This window comes from Phyllobates terribilis, unplaced genomic scaffold (assembly GCF_046119375.1).
Source record: "Phyllobates terribilis strain yellow unplaced genomic scaffold, ASM4611937v1 Scaffold_7__3_contigs__length_470593459, whole genome shotgun sequence".
Classification (NCBI taxonomy): domain Eukaryota; kingdom Metazoa; phylum Chordata; class Amphibia; order Anura; family Dendrobatidae; genus Phyllobates; species Phyllobates terribilis.
The window spans coordinates 215,121,079-215,142,028 of record NW_027362767.1 but is presented as its reverse complement, the minus strand read 5'-3'; the positions used below and the strand labels follow the sequence as shown (position 1 = coordinate 215,142,028).

Sequence of the window (20,950 nt, the reverse complement as noted above, 5' to 3'; positions counted from 1 at the left end):
TAAATAGGGGGTACCCCACGTCATTTTTTTGGGGGGGTCCCCCATTTTAATAGCTAGTAAAGGCTAGGTATTCAGCTGGGTGCTCATATTAGTAGTCTGGGAAGCTCCGTGGGTATTACCCACTTCCCAGGCTTCAAACATCTGCCCCAGCCGTCTGCTTAACCTCCGCTAGAGCCTAAAATTATGGGGGATCCCACGCCAATTTTTTTTTAAATAAATCCTTTATTTTAACACTAAATGACATTTGAGGAGTTAATAAAGATGCAGTCCCTAAATTATTATTTATTTTGTAATTAATTTTTCCCAAAAATTTTGACGTGGGCTTTGGCATATTTTTGTATGCCAGCCAGGTACAGCATCCAGCTTCTTTGAACGCGCCATTTTCCGGGGTGGCTGCGGACAGCAATTTGCACCGGGGGGAGGGGGGGGGGCAGAAAGCTTGGGCCTCCCTGCGCTGCAGATTCCATCCCCCAGCTGCCTAGTTGTACCTGGCTGGACACACAAATAGGGTGAAGCCCCACGTATTTTTTTTTTTAATTATTTCATGAAATTCATGAAATAATAAAGAAAAAAAGGGCTTCCCTATATTGTTGTGTCTGGCCAGGTACAAATAGGCAGCTGGTGGTTGGGCGCAGCCCGTTCCTGCCTGCTGTACCTGGTTGGACACAAATATAGTGCAAAGCCCCAAGTCAATTTTTTTTAATTATTTCAGGAAATTCACGAAATAATTAAAAAAAAATTGATGTGGGGCTTCGCCCTATATTTGTGTCCAGCCAGGTACAGCAGGCAGGAACGGGCTGCCCCCAACCACCAGCTGCCTATTTGTACCTGGCCGGACACAACAATATAGGGAAGGCCTTTTTTTCTTAATTATTTCATGAATTTCATGAAATAATTAAAAAAAAAATACGTGGGGCTTCGCCCTATTTTTGTGTCCAGCCAGGTACAACTAGGCAGCTGGGGGCTGGAATCTGCAGCGCAGGGAGGCCCAAGCTTTCTGGGCCCCACCCGCTGCAAATTGCAGTCCGCAGCCACCCCGGAAAATGGCGCGTTCATAGAAGCGCCATCTTCTGGCGCTGTACCCAACTCATCCAGGGCCCTGGTGCGGTGGCTCACTGGGTAATAAAGGGGTTAGGGCCAGCTTGGCATTATCAGCTGGCCCTAAGCCCGAAATTCATGGGGTCACGCCAATATTAGACATGACCACCATGAATTTCTAGTAAAGTATTTAAAAAAAACACAACACCCAGAAAAAAGTCCTTTAATTGAAATAAACACACAATTCTTTATTGTTCTAAATTAAACCATACTTACCATCACGCCCATTCCAGCTGAAGCCAACGATCTCCTGCAATAAAAGAAAAATAATAAAGCAACCTCATCCTTACCTTTCCACGGTTCCCACGACAGCTTCAGCTCTGCTACATCGAGATGACAGGCTGGACCGCAGCAGAACGCTGCCATCCAGCCTGTCATCCCGCGGACACTCAGAAGCGCAGGCATGCTTGCGCTCCTCAGTGTCTGCCTGTGACGGCATAAAGATGAGCCGAGGTCATGTCCAATGAACTCAGCTCACCTCATGCACGTCACTGACAGCGTGGGAAAATTCTCACGCTGAAGCGCTGAGTGCAGGAGAATTTTCCCACGCTGTCAGTGACGTGCATGAGGTGAGCCGAGTTCATTGGACATGACCTCGGCTCATCTTTATGCCGTCACAGAGAGACACTGAGGAGCGCAAGCAAGCCTGCGCTTCTCAGTGTCTGCGGGATAACAGGCTGGATGGCAGCGTTCTGCTGCGGTCCAGCCTGTCATCTCGATGTAGCAGAGCTGAAGCTGTCCTGGGAACCATGGAAAGGTAAGGATGAGGTTGCTTTATTATTTTTCTTTTATTGCAGGAGATCGTTGGCTTCAGCTGGAATGGGCGTGATGGTAAGTATGGTTTAATTTAGAACAATAAAGAATTGTGTGTTTATTTCAATTAAAGGACTTTATTCTGGGTGTTTGTGTTTTTTTTTTTTAACTTTGACTATGGGGTTAGTAATGGGGGTGTCTTATAGACGCCTCTCCATTACTAACCTGGGCTTGATGTCAGCTGGCATTATAAGCTGACATCAACCCCAACCCTATTACCCCACTGCCACCGCTACAGGGCAGAGGGAAGAGCGAGGCTAAGTGCCAGAATTGGCGCATCCTATGGATGCGCCTTTTCTGGGGCGGCTGACGGCTGGTGTTTCTAGCCTGGGAGGGGGCCAATATTCATGGCACCCTTCCTGGGCTATTAATATCAGCCTCCAGCTGTCTGCCTAGCCTTTGCTAGCTATTAAAATAGGGGGGACCCCACGTCATTTTTTTGAGGGGGTCCCCCATTTTAATAGCTAGTAAAGGCTAGGTATTCAGCTGGGGGCTGATATTAGTAGCCTGGGAAGCTCCGTGGGTATTACCCCCTTCCCAGGCTTCAAACATCTGCCCCAGATGTCTGCTTAACCTCCGCTAGAGACTAAAATTAAGGGGAACCCCACGCCAATTTTTTTTTAAATAAATCCTTTATTTTAACACTAAATGACAAGTACAGTAATCAACACTGTCACTGTACTTCATATATATGTGACTGACATGTTTCTATCTATCTAATCTATGTGTGAAGCTCTATTCTGTCTGTTATAAATTGTCGGGTACCGCTGCTGAATTGCCGGCCGGCTTTTTTAAAGAGACGGTGCATGAAAACACAATTATTTTTTTAAATAAATCCTTTACACTAAATGACAAGTACAGTAAGCAACACTGTCACTGTACTTCATATATATGTGACTGACATGTTTCTATCTATCTAATCTATGTGTGATTCTCTATTCTTTCTGTTGTAAATTGTCGGGTACCGGTGTATGCCGCTGATGAATTGCCGGCTTTTCGCGTAATACATTCTACATTATTCTTAGTTGTTTTACTTCATGTAGAATTAACCTACAAGGAAAGAAAGGGTTTATTTTCATTCCGATATTTGTGTCCCATTGACTTGCATTGGTTTCCTGTATCGGAATCGGCGATATCCGATACTTTTTGGGTATCGGTCCGATCCAATCCGATACAATATTTCCTGATATCGGAAGGTATCACTCAACACTATCCTTAACATATTTCACAGGAAAGCACTTTCACTTTAGTTTTTGAACGTTTTATTGTGAGCCTGTAAAAGTGTATTAATACCTCTGACCACGTTGTTGACAGCAGTGACCTGGGGGTCAGAAATGCTTCCTGGGGCGATCCTCATGCTGTCCCCATGTCATTTGAGCACTGTCACTATCGTTTTGGGCACTTGTTAGGCTTTTAAAAGACTGCCGGGGGAGCCGCCGCAAAAATGCTCGAGTCTCCCATAGACTAACATTGGGCTCGTTGCTCGGGTCGAGCACCCGAGTATCACGGCGAGCTCGGCCCGAGCTTCGAGCACCCGAGCATTTTAGTGCTCGCTCAACACTAGTCTCTACGATTTTGGATGGACCACTCGGTCCGAGGAAAAAATATCTGACATGTGGACAGCCTTATAGACTGTCATAGGTACCAGTGCTGTTCATGAAAAAAACAGACCGCACAAAAAACTGATATGTGAATGAGCCCTACTAGCAGCGAGTGGAGCTGAGCAACACCCGGTACTGTCAACCTCTTAAATATTGCTGTGAATCTCTGACAGCAGCATTTACAGTGCATGCGGGGGGATGTCTATTGCAGGCACCTATTGGCCCCCCTGTGACCCTGGGCCATGAGTTGCCCCTTCATTGTCCAGATCGGCAGGAAGAGCGTAGATCTGGGCCAGTGTGAGGGGCAGTAATGTCCTAGAGGTTGGTCATAGAGTGGCGGCAGATCCTAGCTATACGCCATCATTTTATTGGATACCTGATATACGCTTCATGGATAATTTTTAAGTATATAAAATCAACCGATGCAATACAGAGTATGAAATATGTCACCCTAAAAAGGGGAATTAATAGTTTTGCTGTGTTACAGATCCGACACGGACATTAGACAGCACAGAGGTCGGATGTTCTTCTAGATTTGGCGTTTGATGAGTGTTTTAACCATTAGATGGACACGACCCATTACAGATATTTTCTTATCACCGTAGACCTCGGCGTATAAACACTGGATGATGCGGCATTATCTCATCCAAAGAATTTGACTTGTCCTTTCTTGCTGAAAAAATAATCATATTCATTTCTGGCCTTGTGGCCTCAAGCACATTTCTATGTAGCCAGCTGTATTTTTTTGCCTTTCCCTTATCTTGTATCTGACTACGTCCTCGACTGCCGCTAAATGTCACTGCTACCTTATAAAATTGGAAAATAAATCACCAAAGGGATAGATAAAATGGCCAACTATATATGACAGTAAAGAGATAGCGGAAGAGACGGGCGAAGAGACTGTGCATCCAATGTCAACCTATGCTGCTGCTATGGGGCCCTTAGAGAAAAGGGGCCAACACTGGATGGACGCACCCTTTATTTTACATTGTAAGAACCTAAGTAAGGGCCTTCTCGTTATACAAAGGCATGTGTGTGTGTGTGGTGTATGTGTCTGATTTCATCAGTTTATTTCACTGCTTTGTGTGTGTCTATGTGTATGTGGTGTGTATGTGGTGTGCATGTTAGGTGTGTGTATTTGAGTAGTTGTGTGTGGTGTGTGTATGTATCAATGTATGTGTGTGGTGTGTGTATGTATAAGTGTAAGTGGTGTGTATGTTTGGTGTGTGTATGTGTGTGGTGTGTATATTTGAATATGTGTGTAGTGTGTATGTGGTGTGTGTATACGTGTGTATGAGAATATGTGTGTGGTGTGTGTATTGTGTACATGTATGAATGCATGTGTGTGGTGTGTGTGTGCATGTATATGTCTGTGTGTATCTATGTATGTGTATGTGCGTGTATATGTGTATCTGTATGCATGTGTGTGTGGTGTGTGTATGAGTGTATATGTGTGGTGTGTTGTGTGTGTATATATGTGTGCATATATATGTATGTCTGTATGTGTGTATGTATGTATATGTGTAAATATGTATTTGTGTGTGGTGTGTGTGTATGTATATATGTGTGTATGTATGTATTCATGTCTGTATGTGTGCATGTGTGTGTGTATGTATATATGTGTGTATGTAAGTATGCATATGTATGTCTGTATGTGTGTATGTATGTGTGTGTATGTATATATGTGTGTGTGTGTGTATGTATATGTGTATGTATGTGTGTGAGGTGTGTGTGTGACACCACAGGGGTCCGGTTGCCACAGTGGCATTGTCTCCCTCACAGGGGGTGATGTCATGCCTGCAAGCAAGGAGGGGTCCCCTAATCAGGTTTCCCAGCATACAACACTTTCCTGGCTCCAGACCAGAAAGGTGAGGTGCTCCCCTTCACACTAGAATGTGGAGGTGGGATTAGTAAGAGTGAGTGGAGAGGAGTTGGAGACAGGTGGATGACGAGGAAGGACCTGGGGAAGGGAGCTGTGGACAAGCTCACCCCAGAGAGAAGCGCAAGTGAACCGGACACTGTAGTCCGTGGCTGTGGGGCCCTGAAGGCCCAGCAGCAAAATCCAGAGGGCAGGAGACTGCAGGTCTCCTGACCTCACCAGACACCCGGAGGCTCAGCAGCACATAGGGCCCAGCACCGCCACGTGGGAGCGACACTCCAGAAAGGCCCGAGCTGCCTGAATACTGGTACGTCAGCAGAAATCTAGGACCTGACTGAGGTCTACTAGGGGGGAGGAAGATGCCCAACCTGGGAGAGGATTCAGCTGCGGGCGCGGCCACCGCCACTGTAATGCCGTTATCCATGCTATATATACCAGGGGCGGCGTGGTTGCCCCAGTACTCAGGGGAGTCGCACACCCTGAGCGAATTTGAGGAGAGACTGCACAGTTTGTTTCAACTGTACCCCCTGTCTGAGGAGCAAAAAGTCAGCATCCTCATAGGCCAGATAATCGGTGCAGCCCAGAGAGAGGTGAAGTCCTGGCCGGGCAGGGACAAAAGCACTGTTAAGGAAATACTGGCCCGGTTGAAGGAAACCTTTGACACCCGCACAGCAGCAGAGATTAAAATGAAGTTCTACGGGTGCAAACAAAGGGTGCAGGACAGTGTACGGGACTATGCTTTAATCCTGCAGGAGGCGCCGCGGGCCATTAAACAGGTAGACCCCGACAGTGTGCTAGATGAGGACAGATTGATAACTGAGCCGTTTATCGAAGGGCTCCTGTGTAAAGCGCACCTGTGGAGGCTGACGCGCAGACCCTAGATAATGACCCCTCTGCAGACCTACACCTTCAGGTCCAGGAGCTGATCAAGAGTGTGGCTACACTAACCAAAACCGTGCAGGCCATGCAAGTGTCTCCAAAGGAAAGAATCCAGCTGGCTTCCAGTCCGGATGACGTCCCGTGGCGACGACAGAGAAGAGTTCCACCGACCAGAGGTAGAAACAGCGATCGCTACGACCAGAACGGACAACCCATTTGCCGCCGCTGGCGGGGCACCTCGCAAGATTCTGTGATTTAAACGAGCAACCCCTGGGGCAGAGGGCCAACCCCCAGGAGTAAGACGACCAGGCCCACAAAGCTGGCGGGACAAGTACATGGGAGGACGACCGGTCCTACCTGTTGTGCTTGATGGCATCCCGATGAACGCATTGCTGGACACTGGTTCCCAGGTGACAACGATGCCATATATCCTTTTCAAACGATACTGGACTGATTCAGACATTGCCCACAGTCCAGATGAACATATTAACATCTTTGCCAGCAATGGTCAGCCCTTGCCTCAGGTGGAGAATAAAGAGGTGACCATAAAAGTTGCCCTAGTAGAATTGCTATCACAAGGGATGATTATTGTTGATATTGATTGCCGAGAAAGCCATCCTATGATAACCCTAGGCACAAATGTGATAGAGAATTGTCTTGGGGAAATTATTGTTTTGTTGCAACAGGTCTCAGAAACTGCCAGTTCTAGCCAGCAGCGAGTTCTTCAGAAGGAGATCAAAGCCCTGATGTAGAGACAACAGGTAGAGCTGTCTGGTGGAGAAGTTGTCAGTGTCAGAATGAGTGATCTATTCCCCATTGCAATGTCCCCTAGGAGTGAAATGTTAATATGGTGTAGGGCAGGAATAGGTCTCAGGGGTCAAGATTATCAGGCCCTGGTAGAACCCGTGTATTCTGATAGTAGGCCCACCATCTTGACGGCCGGGGGGTGGTCGATGTCCCCAAGGGGAGAGTACCGATACGCATCCTGAATTGTGGTGAGAAAGAGGTCCATTTAACCCGGTATGCCACCCTTGCTAAGCTGTTCACTGGCAGTAAAAATGCAATAAAGGCAGTGGAACCCTTTCCTCCATCCAAACAGGCGGAGGATAATGGCTCCAAGTGGCAGGTGGAGGATTGGTGTCAGAAGCTACAAGTAGGCACCAATTCCACCCCTTTGCACCAAAAGCATGGGGTGTACCGGGTGGTCCAAGAATATGAGCGAGTCTTTAGCAAGCACCCACTAGTCTTTGGGCAGGTAAAAGGGGTCCAACATCATATCCCCACAGGAGATCATCCACCCATTAAAGAGAGGTACCGGCCTGTACCCCCAACTCACTATCAATGTGCCAAAGGAATGTAATGGGAGATGAAGGATGCTGGGGTGATCAGAGATAGCTGTAGCCCCTGGGCAGCTCCATTAGTCCTCATTAGAAAGAAAGATGGTACAATGAGAATGTGTGTTGATTATAGGCAGATTAACTGCATTACACATAAGGACGCCTACCCATTACCCATAATTGAGGAGTCATTAGCTGCACTAAGATCCGCTAACTATTTCTCCACTTTGGATATCACCAGTGGGTATTCGCAGATTCCCGTGGCAGAGGTGGACAGAGAGAAGACCGCATTTACAACATCAATGGGCCTCGGCGAGTTCAACTGCATGCCATTTGGGCTCTGCAATGCCCCAAGATCTTTCCAGCGATTAATGGAGCGTTGCCTAGGACACAAAAACTTCGAAACTGTCCTGCTGTACCTAGACAATGTAATCGTCTACTCAAAGACATATGAAGACCACCTGGAGCACCTGGCCGAGGTGTTCGAAGCCCTATCTGGTTTTGGCCTGAAGGTAAAGCCATCCAAGTGCCCCCTGTTGAAGCCCAAGGTGCAGTACCTAGGTCATGTGGTAAGCGCCGAAGGTGTAGCATCAGACCCTGAAAAAGTCACGGACTGGCCAAGACCCTCCACTATCAAGGAAGTGCGGCAGTTCCTCGGGCTGGTAGGCTTCTACAGGAGATTCATTAAGGGTTTCACCAAGATAGTGGCACCCATGCAGGACCTCCTAGTAGGCCAATCCAGGAAGGCCAAGAACCCGAATCCTCCATTCAAATGGAGTAAAGAAGAAGAAGAATCCTTCATTTGACTGTAAGTGGCTCTTACGGGAGACGAAGTCCTGGCCTACCCCGACTATGGCCAACCCTTTATACTTCATACAGATGCCAACAATGTGGGATTGGGAGCGGTGCTGTCCCAGGTACAGCAGGGCAAAGAGAGAGTGATTGACTATGTCAGCAGGAAGCTCTGGCCCACGGAAAGGAACCCCGACAACTATAGTTCCTTTAAGTTGGAGTTTTTAGCCATAGTCTGGGCTGTAACAGAGCGCTTCAAACATTACCTTGCCTCCTCTAGATTTACAGTCTTCACGGATAACAACCCACTGACGTACCTGGAGACTGCGAAGCTTGGTGCTCTAGAACAATGATGGATAGCTCGACTGTCCAACTACGAGTTTACCATCAAGTATTGGGCGGGGCATAAAAATGCTAATGCTGATGCGCTGTCCAGGATGCCCAACTTGCCAGATGGAGGAGAAGACCCGGAAGAGCTGGAGGAGATAGAGCTACCCGCTTTCCATCATCACGGGGTGACCCAGTGCTCCCACTGTGTGAGGAACAAGTGCTCTGTCAACAGAGAGGCCAAGTTTAACCCATTGCCCCACCATGGATGGGCAGAGACGCAGGATAGCGAACCGGCTGTCCACCTAGTAAAGGAGTTGCTGTCATAAGCTGACTCGCCCCCTGGTCCAGATGATCCACAGGAGACCCAATAGTTGTGGAAGGAGAAGGACAAGCTGTTCATCTATGAGGGAAAGCTGTGTCGAAGAAGCATCAACTCCCGGACATACAAACTGGTCTGGCAGGTGGTAGTCCCGAAGCGGGATGCACTAATGGTCTTAGAAGCGTACCACGATGGAGCAGGACACTTCGGGTGGAAGAAGTTGGAAGTCCTGCTACGTGTGTGATTCTATTGGGCTGGCATGAGGAAGGCAATCGAGAGGTGGTGTCGAGAATGTGGTCCATGCAACCTGAGACGGAAAGACTGTGATAGCCAGAGGGCTTCCCTACAGCCCATAATCACCAAACAACCACTTGAACTGGTAGCCTTGGACCACGTGAAGCTAGCTCCAAGCTGGTCAGGCTATGTCTACACTCTCATCATAGTAGACCACTACTCCTGGTTTCTGGTAATAGTGCCAGTGAAGGACCAGATGGCTAAGACGGTAGTCAAAGCGTTTCAACAACACTTTTGTTGCCAGCACGGTTACCCTGAATGAGTCTTACCGACTAAGGCTCAGCCTTTGAAGCAGAAGTGTTTCAGGAATTCTGTAACTTGTACGGCTGCAAGAAAATAAGGACGATGCCGTATCATCCCCAGACCAATGGGTTGTGCGAGAAAATGAACCAGGTGGTAATAGACCTGTTGAAGACGTTGCCCCTTGAAGAACGTAGCCTGTGGCCAGAGAGGTGGACCTATATAACCACATCCCAGTGAACTCCACCAACTGTACACCCGCCTACCTGATGAGAGCAAGACCTGGCAAGTTACCCATTGACTTAGAAATGGGAGTTTTAACACCTGAGACGACATCACCAGATGCAGACTGGGATACGGAGCGGCAGCAATAATACCGCATGGTGCAAGAATGTGTGGAGAGAAGTTTGTCCCAGGCGAGACAGAAGCAGGAGAGAACTTATAATCAACACGCACCTGCAGTTCCCTTGTCACCTGGAGAACAGGTAATCAAAAGGAAAAGACGAGTTCACTAGTTGGATGATCAGTGGGAGGTTGAGCCATACACCGTCTTGCCTTCAAATTTTGACAACACCAAGGTATGCCTCATCAGTAAAGATGGAGGAGAGAATTGAGCGGCAGTCTCAAGAGACCACCTGAAGATATGCCCTGATCAGTTGAGACACAAAGAGGAAGACCAAAACAGCCCCCAGCACACAGAAAAGGTGGAAGAAACAGTTCAAACCATCCTTGGAGAATTTCCGTGATCTTAGACACAGGTGAACCAAGCAATCATGGTACCTGTACTGACCTTTCCCCAAGTAGCCTCACCGGAAGCCGCAGAGACTCTAGAACAGCAGAGAGCCCAATCGGCCCCAGAAGCAGATGCTTCATCAGCAGCGGATCAGGAGAATCTAACCCCTGCTAGCAGTGAATCTGTTATACCCATGGTGAGTCAAAAAAGTCGTAGACGACTACCAAGCCTATCGGTGTTACCTCAGATTAACCGTAATGTAGTCCACACTGAGCCCACTACACCAGCAGTAGACACTAGAGACCCGGGTAGGTCATTGGCAACAACTGTACTGCGCAGATCAACCCGTATTACCATAGGTCAGCTCCCTGCCCGTTATAGGGACTAAAAAGTAGTAAAATAATAGTATATGTAATATAGTTGTAACCGTTAAGTAATCCTGAGTATATATAGTTATTAAATTTATGGACAAATAGACCACAGGACTAGGTGTGGTCAGGACAATGTTGAATAAAGTAATTATTGGCCTTGAAAATAAACGGCAGGCGTTGCCGAAAACCAGGCCCACCAACAGAGTGCCCTGAAGCCACGCCCAGGGACTATACATGAAGTGGTTTGAGGCGGTTCCCACCAACCAAACTTTTGGTATCCGGAAAAAAGACAATTCCCGGATAATGGCGTAAAGACTAAGTGCCGCAATGATTGTTCCCGAGTTTAGTTTGTTTTTTGTTATTCTGCAAATTCTGCACATTACTATTTGTAATGTGAATTGTTATTGTTGTTAATTGTTTAACTCTAAAAGGTGTCCTCAGTCCGGGAGTACTGAATTTAACTAGGGGGGAATGTGGCACCCCAGGGGTCCGGTTGCCACAGTGGCATTGCCTCCCTCACAAGGGGTGTTGTCATGACTGGAAGCAAGGAGGGGTCCCCTAATCAGGTTTACCAGCATACAACACCTTCCTGGCTCCAGACCAGAAAGGCGAGCTCCTCCCCTTAGCAACTGGAATCTGGAGGCGGGGTTAGCAAGAGTGAGTTGAGAGGAGTTGGAGACAGGAGGACGACGAGTAAAGACCCAGGGAAGGGAGCTGTGGATAAGCTCACCCCAGAGGGAAGCACAAGTGAACCGGACACCGGAGTCTGTGGCGGTGGGGCACTGAAGGCCCAGCAGCAAAATCCAGAGGGCAGGAGACTGCAGGTCCCCTGGCCCCACCAAACGCCCGGAGGCTCAGCAGCGCATACGGCCCAGCACAGCCACGTGGGAGCAACACTCCAGGAAGGCCCGAGCTGCCTGCCATACGGGTGAGGAAAAAGATGTTTTACTCAGGGATGAGGGCCGCAGCATAGCTTTAAGCAGCAGGGCCAAAGAGATTAACGCAGAGGGAAGGCCTACAACTTCACCTGGCGAGGTGAATTCCCAACTTGCTTCCAGGCCGCCCGGACCTCTACTACCAGCTAGTACCCATGCCCCAGTCTGCTTAACAAACCGCAAGTAAAAATAAGAGGAAATAGCCATTAAGCTGTGGACTGGTCAATATTTGCTCCATCACCTGCATTACACCACACCAACAACATCTACCTCCATTATTCTACGTATACTGCCCTGGAGCTTAGCTCTGCCTGTGGAGAGCTGCACTATCTCTGCTGCGTCACCATCAGCTCCAGAGGATCTGCACCGCAGCGGCGGCTCCATATAGCCGCATACCACAGGTGGCGTCACAAACATTATCTCTAAAACGTATTTCCCCCTTTACTTTCCCTTTAATTGACCACCCTGGGTCACGGACCGGGTCACTGCCACTGTGACATCCCCCAGCATCGACTGGCCCGGCTACTGAGTACTCTACGGCCCAGGGGGCGCGCTATGTGAATGTATATATGTGTGTATGTAAGTATGTATGTCTGTATGTGTGTGTGTGTGTATGTGTGTGTGTATGTATATGTGTAGGTGTAAAAAAAATAACCCCACCTCCCCCCTCCCATTCCCAGTCCTCTTCTTTCCGGTGTCACACATCACATTCTTGAAGACTTCCGGCTGCATCCATGCGTCAGAAGTCACTGCATGCCAAAAGGTCATGACATTAACATCCCTGAGGCTAAACCTACAGCCAGGGCAAATTTATTTTTAAAAGGGATGTCTTCATACAACAACTGCTTTAATAACTACTATAGTTCAATTATATTTCCAGGAAAATAGTTTACTTCCCAAAGCCAAAGTAGGGCATGTGCTAAGGAATTTTTTAGCACCATAGGCTCAAGGATAATGAGATTATCTGTACAGTAGACTGGTGTAATCAGTAGAGTGGAATAAATTGTGATTACCTTGACTGTTCCATCCACAGACTCGTAGATGAGCAAGAAACCTGTGATAATTGATCGCGGTGGTCTCCAAGTAATCAGAGCGGATTCTGACTGAATTTCACTTGCTGTTAAATCTCTGGGAGAATCCAAAGCTGAATGAAAGAAAGAGAACAGCAAGACATTAAAATCATAAGGCAAACATTATCTGAAGAATTTGCTGTTTCTCCTCCCTGCAGTGAATATATCCTGGGTTGCGAGAATAAACAACACTTTACAAATGGACATTAAACTTGAAGAATAACTAAACTTTCCTCTTGTTTTTGTTAAAGGGTGAATCAAAATGAAAATAATTGTTTAATTTAAAGAGCAATTAAACTTTCTTCTTGATTTTTCAAATTTAGCAGATCCTTGAAATGTCTACAGATCAATGAAAATCCTGGCACTGAGACACGCACCGATAGACCCCCGAAAACAGACAGGAGCACATACAGACAGGAGCTCCTGAGTACACAGACCAAAGTACGGTTTCAATAGAAAGCGTAGGCTAAGAAGCCCATGCTTTCTACTTTTAAAGGGAACTTGTCATGTCTCCAAATGCCATTAACCTGCAGATATAAGGTTAATGTGCAGGTTAATAGCATTACAATGCTGTACGGCTACCCTACTAAAAGTGTGACTACCAGCCGAAAATTTATTTTATGCATTCAGGGAGCAGCCAGCTTTTAGTCATAAAGGCGTGCACGGAGGGGCTACAGAGAGATCGCTGCCGGCATCTGTAAGCACTCCTTGGCACTTTGATTGACATTTCGCTCTACATAGATGTGCTGCAGAGCGAGCTGTCACTCAAAGTGTTGGGGCGTGCTTACAGCCACCTGCAGCTGTCTCACTGAAAGCTCTATAACTGAAAGCTGGCTGCTCACTGTGTACTAAGCAGTGACTGTAACTGCTATAGGCACGCCTTTATGACTGAAAGCCGGCGCCACCTGGGAGGAATATAGTCCATTTTCTCCTGATAACACTAGTACCTATAGATTAACCCTATATCTGCAAGCAATTAGCATTTCCGGATATGATGGGTTTCCTTTAAGAGAACTGAAAAATACACAAAAATTGAACAGCATATCATCGCTTGACATGTTTCATCTATTTGGCTTTATCAAACATTTGACTGAAACACTTTAGAAATCATAGATGTCAATCATTTTCCCTATTCACAAACCTCCATGAAGACCTGTCTCTGACTGTAGGGCAACTGGATTCAGCAGAAGCCCTTGGCCCTGCCTAATTTAGGAGGTCACACCTCTATCTTTGTCGAAACCTCAGCTTTCTACCAGGTAAAAACGGAAGGAGGATCGGGATAGGATTATGTGCTACTTTTTATACAACTCTCTTTTTAGGAGCATTTAGGCTAACAAACACATGGGGCAAGTTTTTCTTCATTTGACTTGACTTTAGTTTTCTATGTTATTATTTGCTGCTCGAATTTATTTATTATTCTTATTTATTGTCTTTTTATGTCTTATTTTCCAGCTTTAATTTTCTTTCGAAATGCAAAGGTTTATTTTCCTAGAGCATTTTAACAATGACAGTTTGTCAAACATGGAGTTTCTTCAGCATTTTTAGTGTCGTTTTGACATTGACCCCGGTGGCCCACGCGTGAATCTAGACCCTCCACCCTCACACTGCAGCTTTTCGCTTGCAAACAATGTTGATGGCAGACGGTCTAGGAGGATCTTTTTTTTTTTTCAGCTTTATTTCAATAATTGCTTTGGCAACTTTAAGTATGTTTTTACTTTTAAGCGTCCTTTTCGTCTGACAGTGATTAATAATTAGGTGAATCGAGACAAACATCATGGATCAAAAACAGCTAAACATTATAAGCTAAAAGTGAAGAATTGTAGCTTTCCCTACTTCTAGCTGTCAAACTGTCATCATATTATTCTACCTTAGTGTCTTCAGACCTTTTGTTAGTGACACCTGGTTTTATACATATACAATTTTTTGTGAATACAACCCTTGAGCTCCGGCTTGGTGTCAAGAGCTGTATGACAAGTATAAGCCTGCATCTGCTTTTAGACAATAGATAATCTTTTTCATCTACAAGCAACATTGATGCCAGATATAGATCGTAGGAACACCTAGCATTAGCATTTATATTATCACTTGCTGATTCTCAGGACAGATGCGTTCAATACCTAAATTAAGGTGAGCGCTTATGGCAGAGACTATGGAGAGAACATTTGTGTGCATGTAATTGCAGCTTTACTACACCTGTAGTGAATATAGTGGAGATTTCCCGACTTCTAAGTGCTCCTCTAACAGCATACATTTTTAATATGTATTCAGTAGACGGCTGAAGCCCGATGATATCATTTTCAACATAGTTTCCGGAGACGATGACCTCTACGGCAGGAGCTGCGGCAAAAAATAAGACACGTTACAATGTAATTAAATGGAATAATAATAATAATAAAGGGACTTCTAGTAGAAGATAAGGGTCTTCATCCTTACCATTCTTTGCAGAATAGGAGATGACATAATTATCCACAGATGCCAAAGAGGGTTTCCACAAGGCCAGAGCGTCAGAATCGGTGACGTTTATGGCTCTCAGACCCGATGGACTGTCGATGGCTACGACGTAAATAAAATTTGAGACTTAGAAGTTTAAAATGGAAATTTCTTAAGATACAGATGTGTCCTTCTTACTTTTCGGCTTGAGGTATCCTGAGATGTGTGGTGTGAAATTAACAGCTTTTGAAAAAAAAAACCATGATTCTGCAATAATCTGTCGGGAGACGTTTATGCTTTATGTCTCTATGTGTGGCTACCAAACGGTTGTGATGTAAATTGCAGCCTAGCAATGGCTTTCCTAGCATGTCATGGCATCGTTTGAAATTTGTAATGTTAAAAATTGGTGAAATTGAACAAAAGTTGAAAGTGTTGTCCCCCTTCAGTTAATGTTTGCAGTTTTTAAAAAAAAAAAACAAAACAAGACATGCTATACTCAACTTCTCCGGGACCACCGGGGAGTCTCCATTGCTGCTCTCCGTGTCTGGCATTGGCTGTGGCTCTGATGTCACATGGACAGCACAGCAGCCAATCACTGAGCTCATTGGCTCTGCCAGTGTAGATGGAACGCCCCACTCAGAGGTGCTGAGATCACTGATTGGCTGCCAACGTGATGTTAGAGCTGCAGCCAATGCCAGACATCGCGAGCAGTGGTAGAGATCCTCCGGTGAACCAGGGGAAGGTGAGTACAGTGAGTTTTGTTTTTTATACCAAACTACTCCCAGGGACAACCCCTCTAAGGGTAGACGCATCTGCATAATTCACATAACCACCATGGACAAACAAAAAGACTAAAACCACAGGGCTTGTTACTGAGATTACCAGTTGATCTCATAGATCTTATATTGGACAGACTCTAATTTTGTGAAGAACCTTCTCTTTTCTGTAATACAGGTGCACTATGTACATTACAATGTAATGCATCTATGCGCCTAAAGCACCAGAGACACAGACGAAATGATGAGCAGATGGATATCACATTGACTTCATCTGGCGGATATTACTGTAAACCAAGACTTGTATTCTACTGAAGGGACCTTCGGAGATTTGGATCACTTGCATTTGTGAATGTTTCCAATATTAGAATATGATACAGAAAATGTATATATCCGATTGATCATATTACGGCATATAGGCAAGGATTGTCTTAACAACATAAACCCCTTTAATTGATAGTATATACAGAGTATGACCATTATATGGTAGCCTACATACCTGTCGTCAGGGTACCGGAGGCGGGTGTACTCTCTTCACTGCCTTTCACAGATACAAGACTTACACGGTACTCAACACCCGGCATCAGGCTAACCAATGTAGTCTGGGTTCTAGAACTGTCCACTTCCACTGTGCTGCTGGCACCTGAAAAGTACAAATCTGAATAGTTTTCTTTAAGTAACTGTAAACTGATCCAAGATCGGAGAAGTGCTCAATGTTGGATGCAATTTAGTTTTCACTTGTGACCTCCACTGACAGGTCTGTTTTAGTAAATGCTTGCACTCACCATGACATAACAATTCTGGAGCATCTTTTGTTATAAAATTAGTTTTGATCCATTCCTCTGTTATTCCTCCTAGAAATGTATCAATAAATTGACAACTGGGTGTTACCATTCTCCTCGTCATTAAGGAGTGTCCCTACAAAGCCTTACTTTGTTAGCACTTGTTGGACAGGGACACAACCCAACTGGCAATAGCATGTTGTCAATTTATTCATTCATTTCCAAGAGGATCGGCACAATGCAGAGTCCTAGTAATAATGCTTCACAATTCTTATTTCATGGAAAAAGTATTTATTAACACTTTCATGTCAGGAAAGATTGCATGTCCTCTTTTCATATCTTTGTCCCAGAGCACCATGTCATGTATTTAAGTCAGGTGATGTATATCTGATCTCTGGGAGTCCTACCAATTCCAGATATGAGCCCCTAGTTTCTCTTTAATGTAAGACCACAGTTAAGAAGTGTTTTGGTTGCAGCAGAAGTTAAAGGGGTAATACAGGATCATTTTTTATCCTACAAGGCTAAGTGGCAGGTAGCAGCTTGTGCTGCCCTGTGATGATCTCTTCCAGCTCAGAGTGATGACGGACCACCCTTCCCTATGATTCTCCTACTTCCTGTGATGTCACATCAACACAGTAGCTCCTTCTCTGATAGTCTGTAAAAAGGGCGTCAATGGCGGTGTCATGCTGATTGACAGCCGGCTCTCTGCTGAGTTAGGCTGAGCTGTCAATCAGCAAGACATCGGAAGTACACCTTGTCTACAGAGCAGAGTGGAAGAGAAAGAAATCCTCTGTGGATGTGAGGTCAAAGTATGGAGGATAATCACTGCCCAAGCCAGGACAGATCATCGAAGGGCAGAACAGGCAAAGAAAAGAAAAGTCTGGATAACCCCTTTAAAGAAGCACTTCTTTTCTACTCAGTTAATTCTTCTCTTTTCCATTAGATCTGAGAAATCACGTGATTAAAAACTGACTAGCTGAATTGTTCTAAGCTCTATGGAGAAACAGGAGGTCAATTTTTCCTGCATGAGTCATCACTGCAAAAGTCCCTTGCAGTGGGAGGAGGAGCAGCTGAGTCATGAGTTGAAGAAAGGGATGACTCATGCAGGAAAAAGAGACTTCCTGTTTCTACATAGAGCGGAGAAAAGAGAAGAATTAGCTGGGTAGAAAGTGAAAAGGAGCAATTGTAAGTACATATACAGTATATAATATGATGACTGCAATATATTAAGAGGATAAAAACTTTGATTAGTCTGCTTCTTTAAACTTGTCCAGTCACTGCCTTAATAACTATTAGTGTTGAGCCACCCCCGTAGTGTTCGGGTTCGGTTCGGTTCGTCGAACACCGGGATGTTCGAGGAACTGTTCGTCGAACACCTTAGAACACCGTCGAACACCGTTAAAACCAATGGCAGGCAAACAATAACACATAGAAACACATAGAAAACACCTGCAAAGGTGTCCAAAAGCTGACAAACTGCTCAGAAGACACTCTCTTTAAAAAAGCCGGCCGGCAATTCAGCAGCGGCATACACCGGTACCCGACAATTTAGACAAGAAGGAATAGAGCATCACACATAGATTAGATAGATAGAAACATGTCGGTCACATGTATAAGAAGTAGAGTGACAGTGTTGGTTACTGTACTTGTCATTTAGTGTTAAAGGATTTATTTAAAAAAATATTAGTGTTTTCATGCACCGTCTCTTTAAAAAAGCCGGCCGGCAATTCATCAACAGGTACCGACAATTTAGAATAGAAAGAATAGAGCATCACACATAGATTAGATACATAGAAACATGTCAGTCACATATATAAGAAGTACAGTGATAGTGTTGATAACTGTACTTGTCATTTAGTGTTAAAGGATTTATTAAAACAAAAATTGGCGTGGGGTTCCCCGTAATTTTAGTCTCTAGCGGAGGTTAAGCAGACGGCTGGGGCAGATGTTTGTAGCCTGGGAAGGGGGTAATACCCACGGAGCTTCCCAGGCTACTAATATCAGCCTCCAGCTGAATACCTAGCCTTTACTAGCTATTAAAATGGGGGACCCCCCCAAAAAAATGACGTGGGGTCCCCCCTATTTAAATAGCTAGCAAAGGCTAGGCAGACAGCTGGGGGCTGATATTAATAGCCCAGGAAGGGTGGCATGAATATTGGCCCCCTCCCAGGATAGAAACACCAGCCGTCAGCCGCCCCAGAAATGGCGCATCCATAGGATGCGCCAATTCTGGCACTTAGCCTCGCTCTTCACACTGCCCTGTAGCGGTGGCAGTGGGGTAATAGGGTTGGGGTTGATGTCAGCTTATAATGCCAGCTGACATCAAGCCCAGGTTAGTAATGGAGAGGCGTCTATAAGACACCCCCATTACTAACCCCATAGTCATAGTTACAAAAAAACACAAACACCCAGAATAAAGTCCTTTAATTGAAATAAAGACACAATTCTTTATTGTTCTAAATTAAACCATACTTACCATCACGCCCATTCCAGCTGAAGCCAACGATCTCCTGCAATAAAAGTAAAATAATAAAGCAACATCATGCTTACCTTTCCATGGTTCCCACGACAGCTTCAGCTCTGCTACATTCACATGACAGTCTGGACTGCAGCAGAACGCTGCCATCCAGCTTGCCATGCGGCAGATACTGAGAAGCGCAGGCATGCTTGCGCTCCTCAGTGTCTGGCTGTGACGGCATCCAAATGAGCCGAGTTCATGTCCAATGAACTCAGCTCACCTCATGCACGTCACTGACAGCATGGGAAAATTCTCCTGCGCATGCGGTGAGTGCAGGAGAATTTTCCCACGCTGTAAGTGACGTGCATGAGGTGAGCTCATGTCCAATGAACTCAGCTCACCTCATGCACGTCACTGAAAGCGTGGGAAAATTCTCATCGCTCAGCGCTTGAGCAGGAGAATTCTCCCACGCTGGGATGGCATTGGGATGACAGGCTGGATCACAGCTGAGCGCTGCCATCCAGCTTGTCATTCTTCAGAGACACTGCAGAGCGCAAGCATGCCTGCGCTTCTCAGTGTCTGCCGCATGGCAAGCTGGATGGCAGCTTTCGGCTGCGATCCAGCCTGTCATGTGAATGTAGCAGAGCTAGAGCCGTCCTGGGAACCATGGAAAGGTAAGGATGATGTTGGTTTATTATTTTATTTTTATTGCAGGAGATCGTTGGCTTCAGCTGGAATGGGAATGATGGTAAGTATGGTTTAATTTACAACAATAAAGAATTGTGTCTTTATTTCAATTAAAGGACTTTATTCTGGGTACTTGTGTTTTTTTGTAACTTTGACTATGGGGTTAGTAATGGGGGTGTCTTATAGACGCCTCTCCATTACTAACCTGGGCTTGATGTCAGCTGGCATTATAAGCTGACATCAACCCCTGCCCTATTACCCCACTGCCACCGCTACAGGGCAGTGTGAAGAGCGAGGCTAAGTGCCAGAATTGGCGCATCCTATGGATGCGCCATTTCTGGGGCGGCTGACGGCTGGTGTTTCTATCCTGGGAGGGGGCCAATATTCATGGCACCCTTCCTGGGCTATTAATATCAGCCCCCAGCTGTCTGCCTAGCCTTTGCTAGCTATTAAAATAGGGGGGACCCCACGTCATTTCTTTGGTGGTCCCCCATTTTAATAGCTAGTAAAGGCTAGGTATTCAGCTGGGGGCTGATATTAGTAGCCTGGGAAGCTCCGTGGGTATTACTCCCTTCCCAGGCTTCAAACATCTGCCCCAGCCGTCTGCTTAACCTCCGCTAGAGACTAAAATTACGGGGAACCCCACGCCAATTTTTTTTTTTAATAAATCCTTTATTTTAACACTAAATGACAAGTACAGTAATCAACACTATCACTGCACTTCTTATATATGTGACTGACATGTTTCTATGTATCTAATCTATGTGTGATGCTCTATTCTTTCTATTCTAAATAGTCGGGTACCGCTGCTGAATTGCCGGCCGGCTTTTTTAAAGAGACGGTGCATGAAAACACTAATATTTTTTTTTAATAAATCCTTTAACACTAAATGACAAGTACAGTAACCAACACTGTCACTGTAGTTCTTATATATGTGACTGACATGTTTCTATCTATCTAATCTATGTGTGATACTCTATTCTTTCGGTTCTAAATTGTCGGGTACCGGTGTATGCCGCTGATGAATTGCCGGCTTTTCATGTTTCACTGTGAGCACTGTTCCCATCGATTTGGGCAACCACTGTAATGCCACAACCACCATGGCTGTGGCATTACAGTGAGTGGC

The 20,950-nt window shown here is 45.6% G+C and overlaps 1 protein-coding gene across 4 annotated transcripts in view; it reads right to left on the bottom strand.

The window, feature by feature from the left end:
• The window catches only part of TNC (tenascin C), a 177,227-nt gene that overhangs the window by 35,019 nt on the left and 121,258 nt on the right, over window positions 1-20,950 (bottom strand). For all 4 annotated transcript variants that reach the window (XM_073639722.1, XM_073639721.1, XM_073639723.1 and 1 more), the window contains 4 exons: window positions 16,397-16,540; window positions 15,125-15,244; window positions 14,885-15,028; window positions 12,635-12,765 (listed from right to left, as the gene is read on the bottom strand). In XM_073639722.1, coding sequence (XP_073495823.1) covers window positions 12,635-12,765; window positions 14,885-15,028; window positions 15,125-15,244; window positions 16,397-16,540 — 539 coding nt within the window. The remainder of the gene's footprint in view (window positions 1-12,634; window positions 12,766-14,884; window positions 15,029-15,124; window positions 15,245-16,396; window positions 16,541-20,950) is intronic.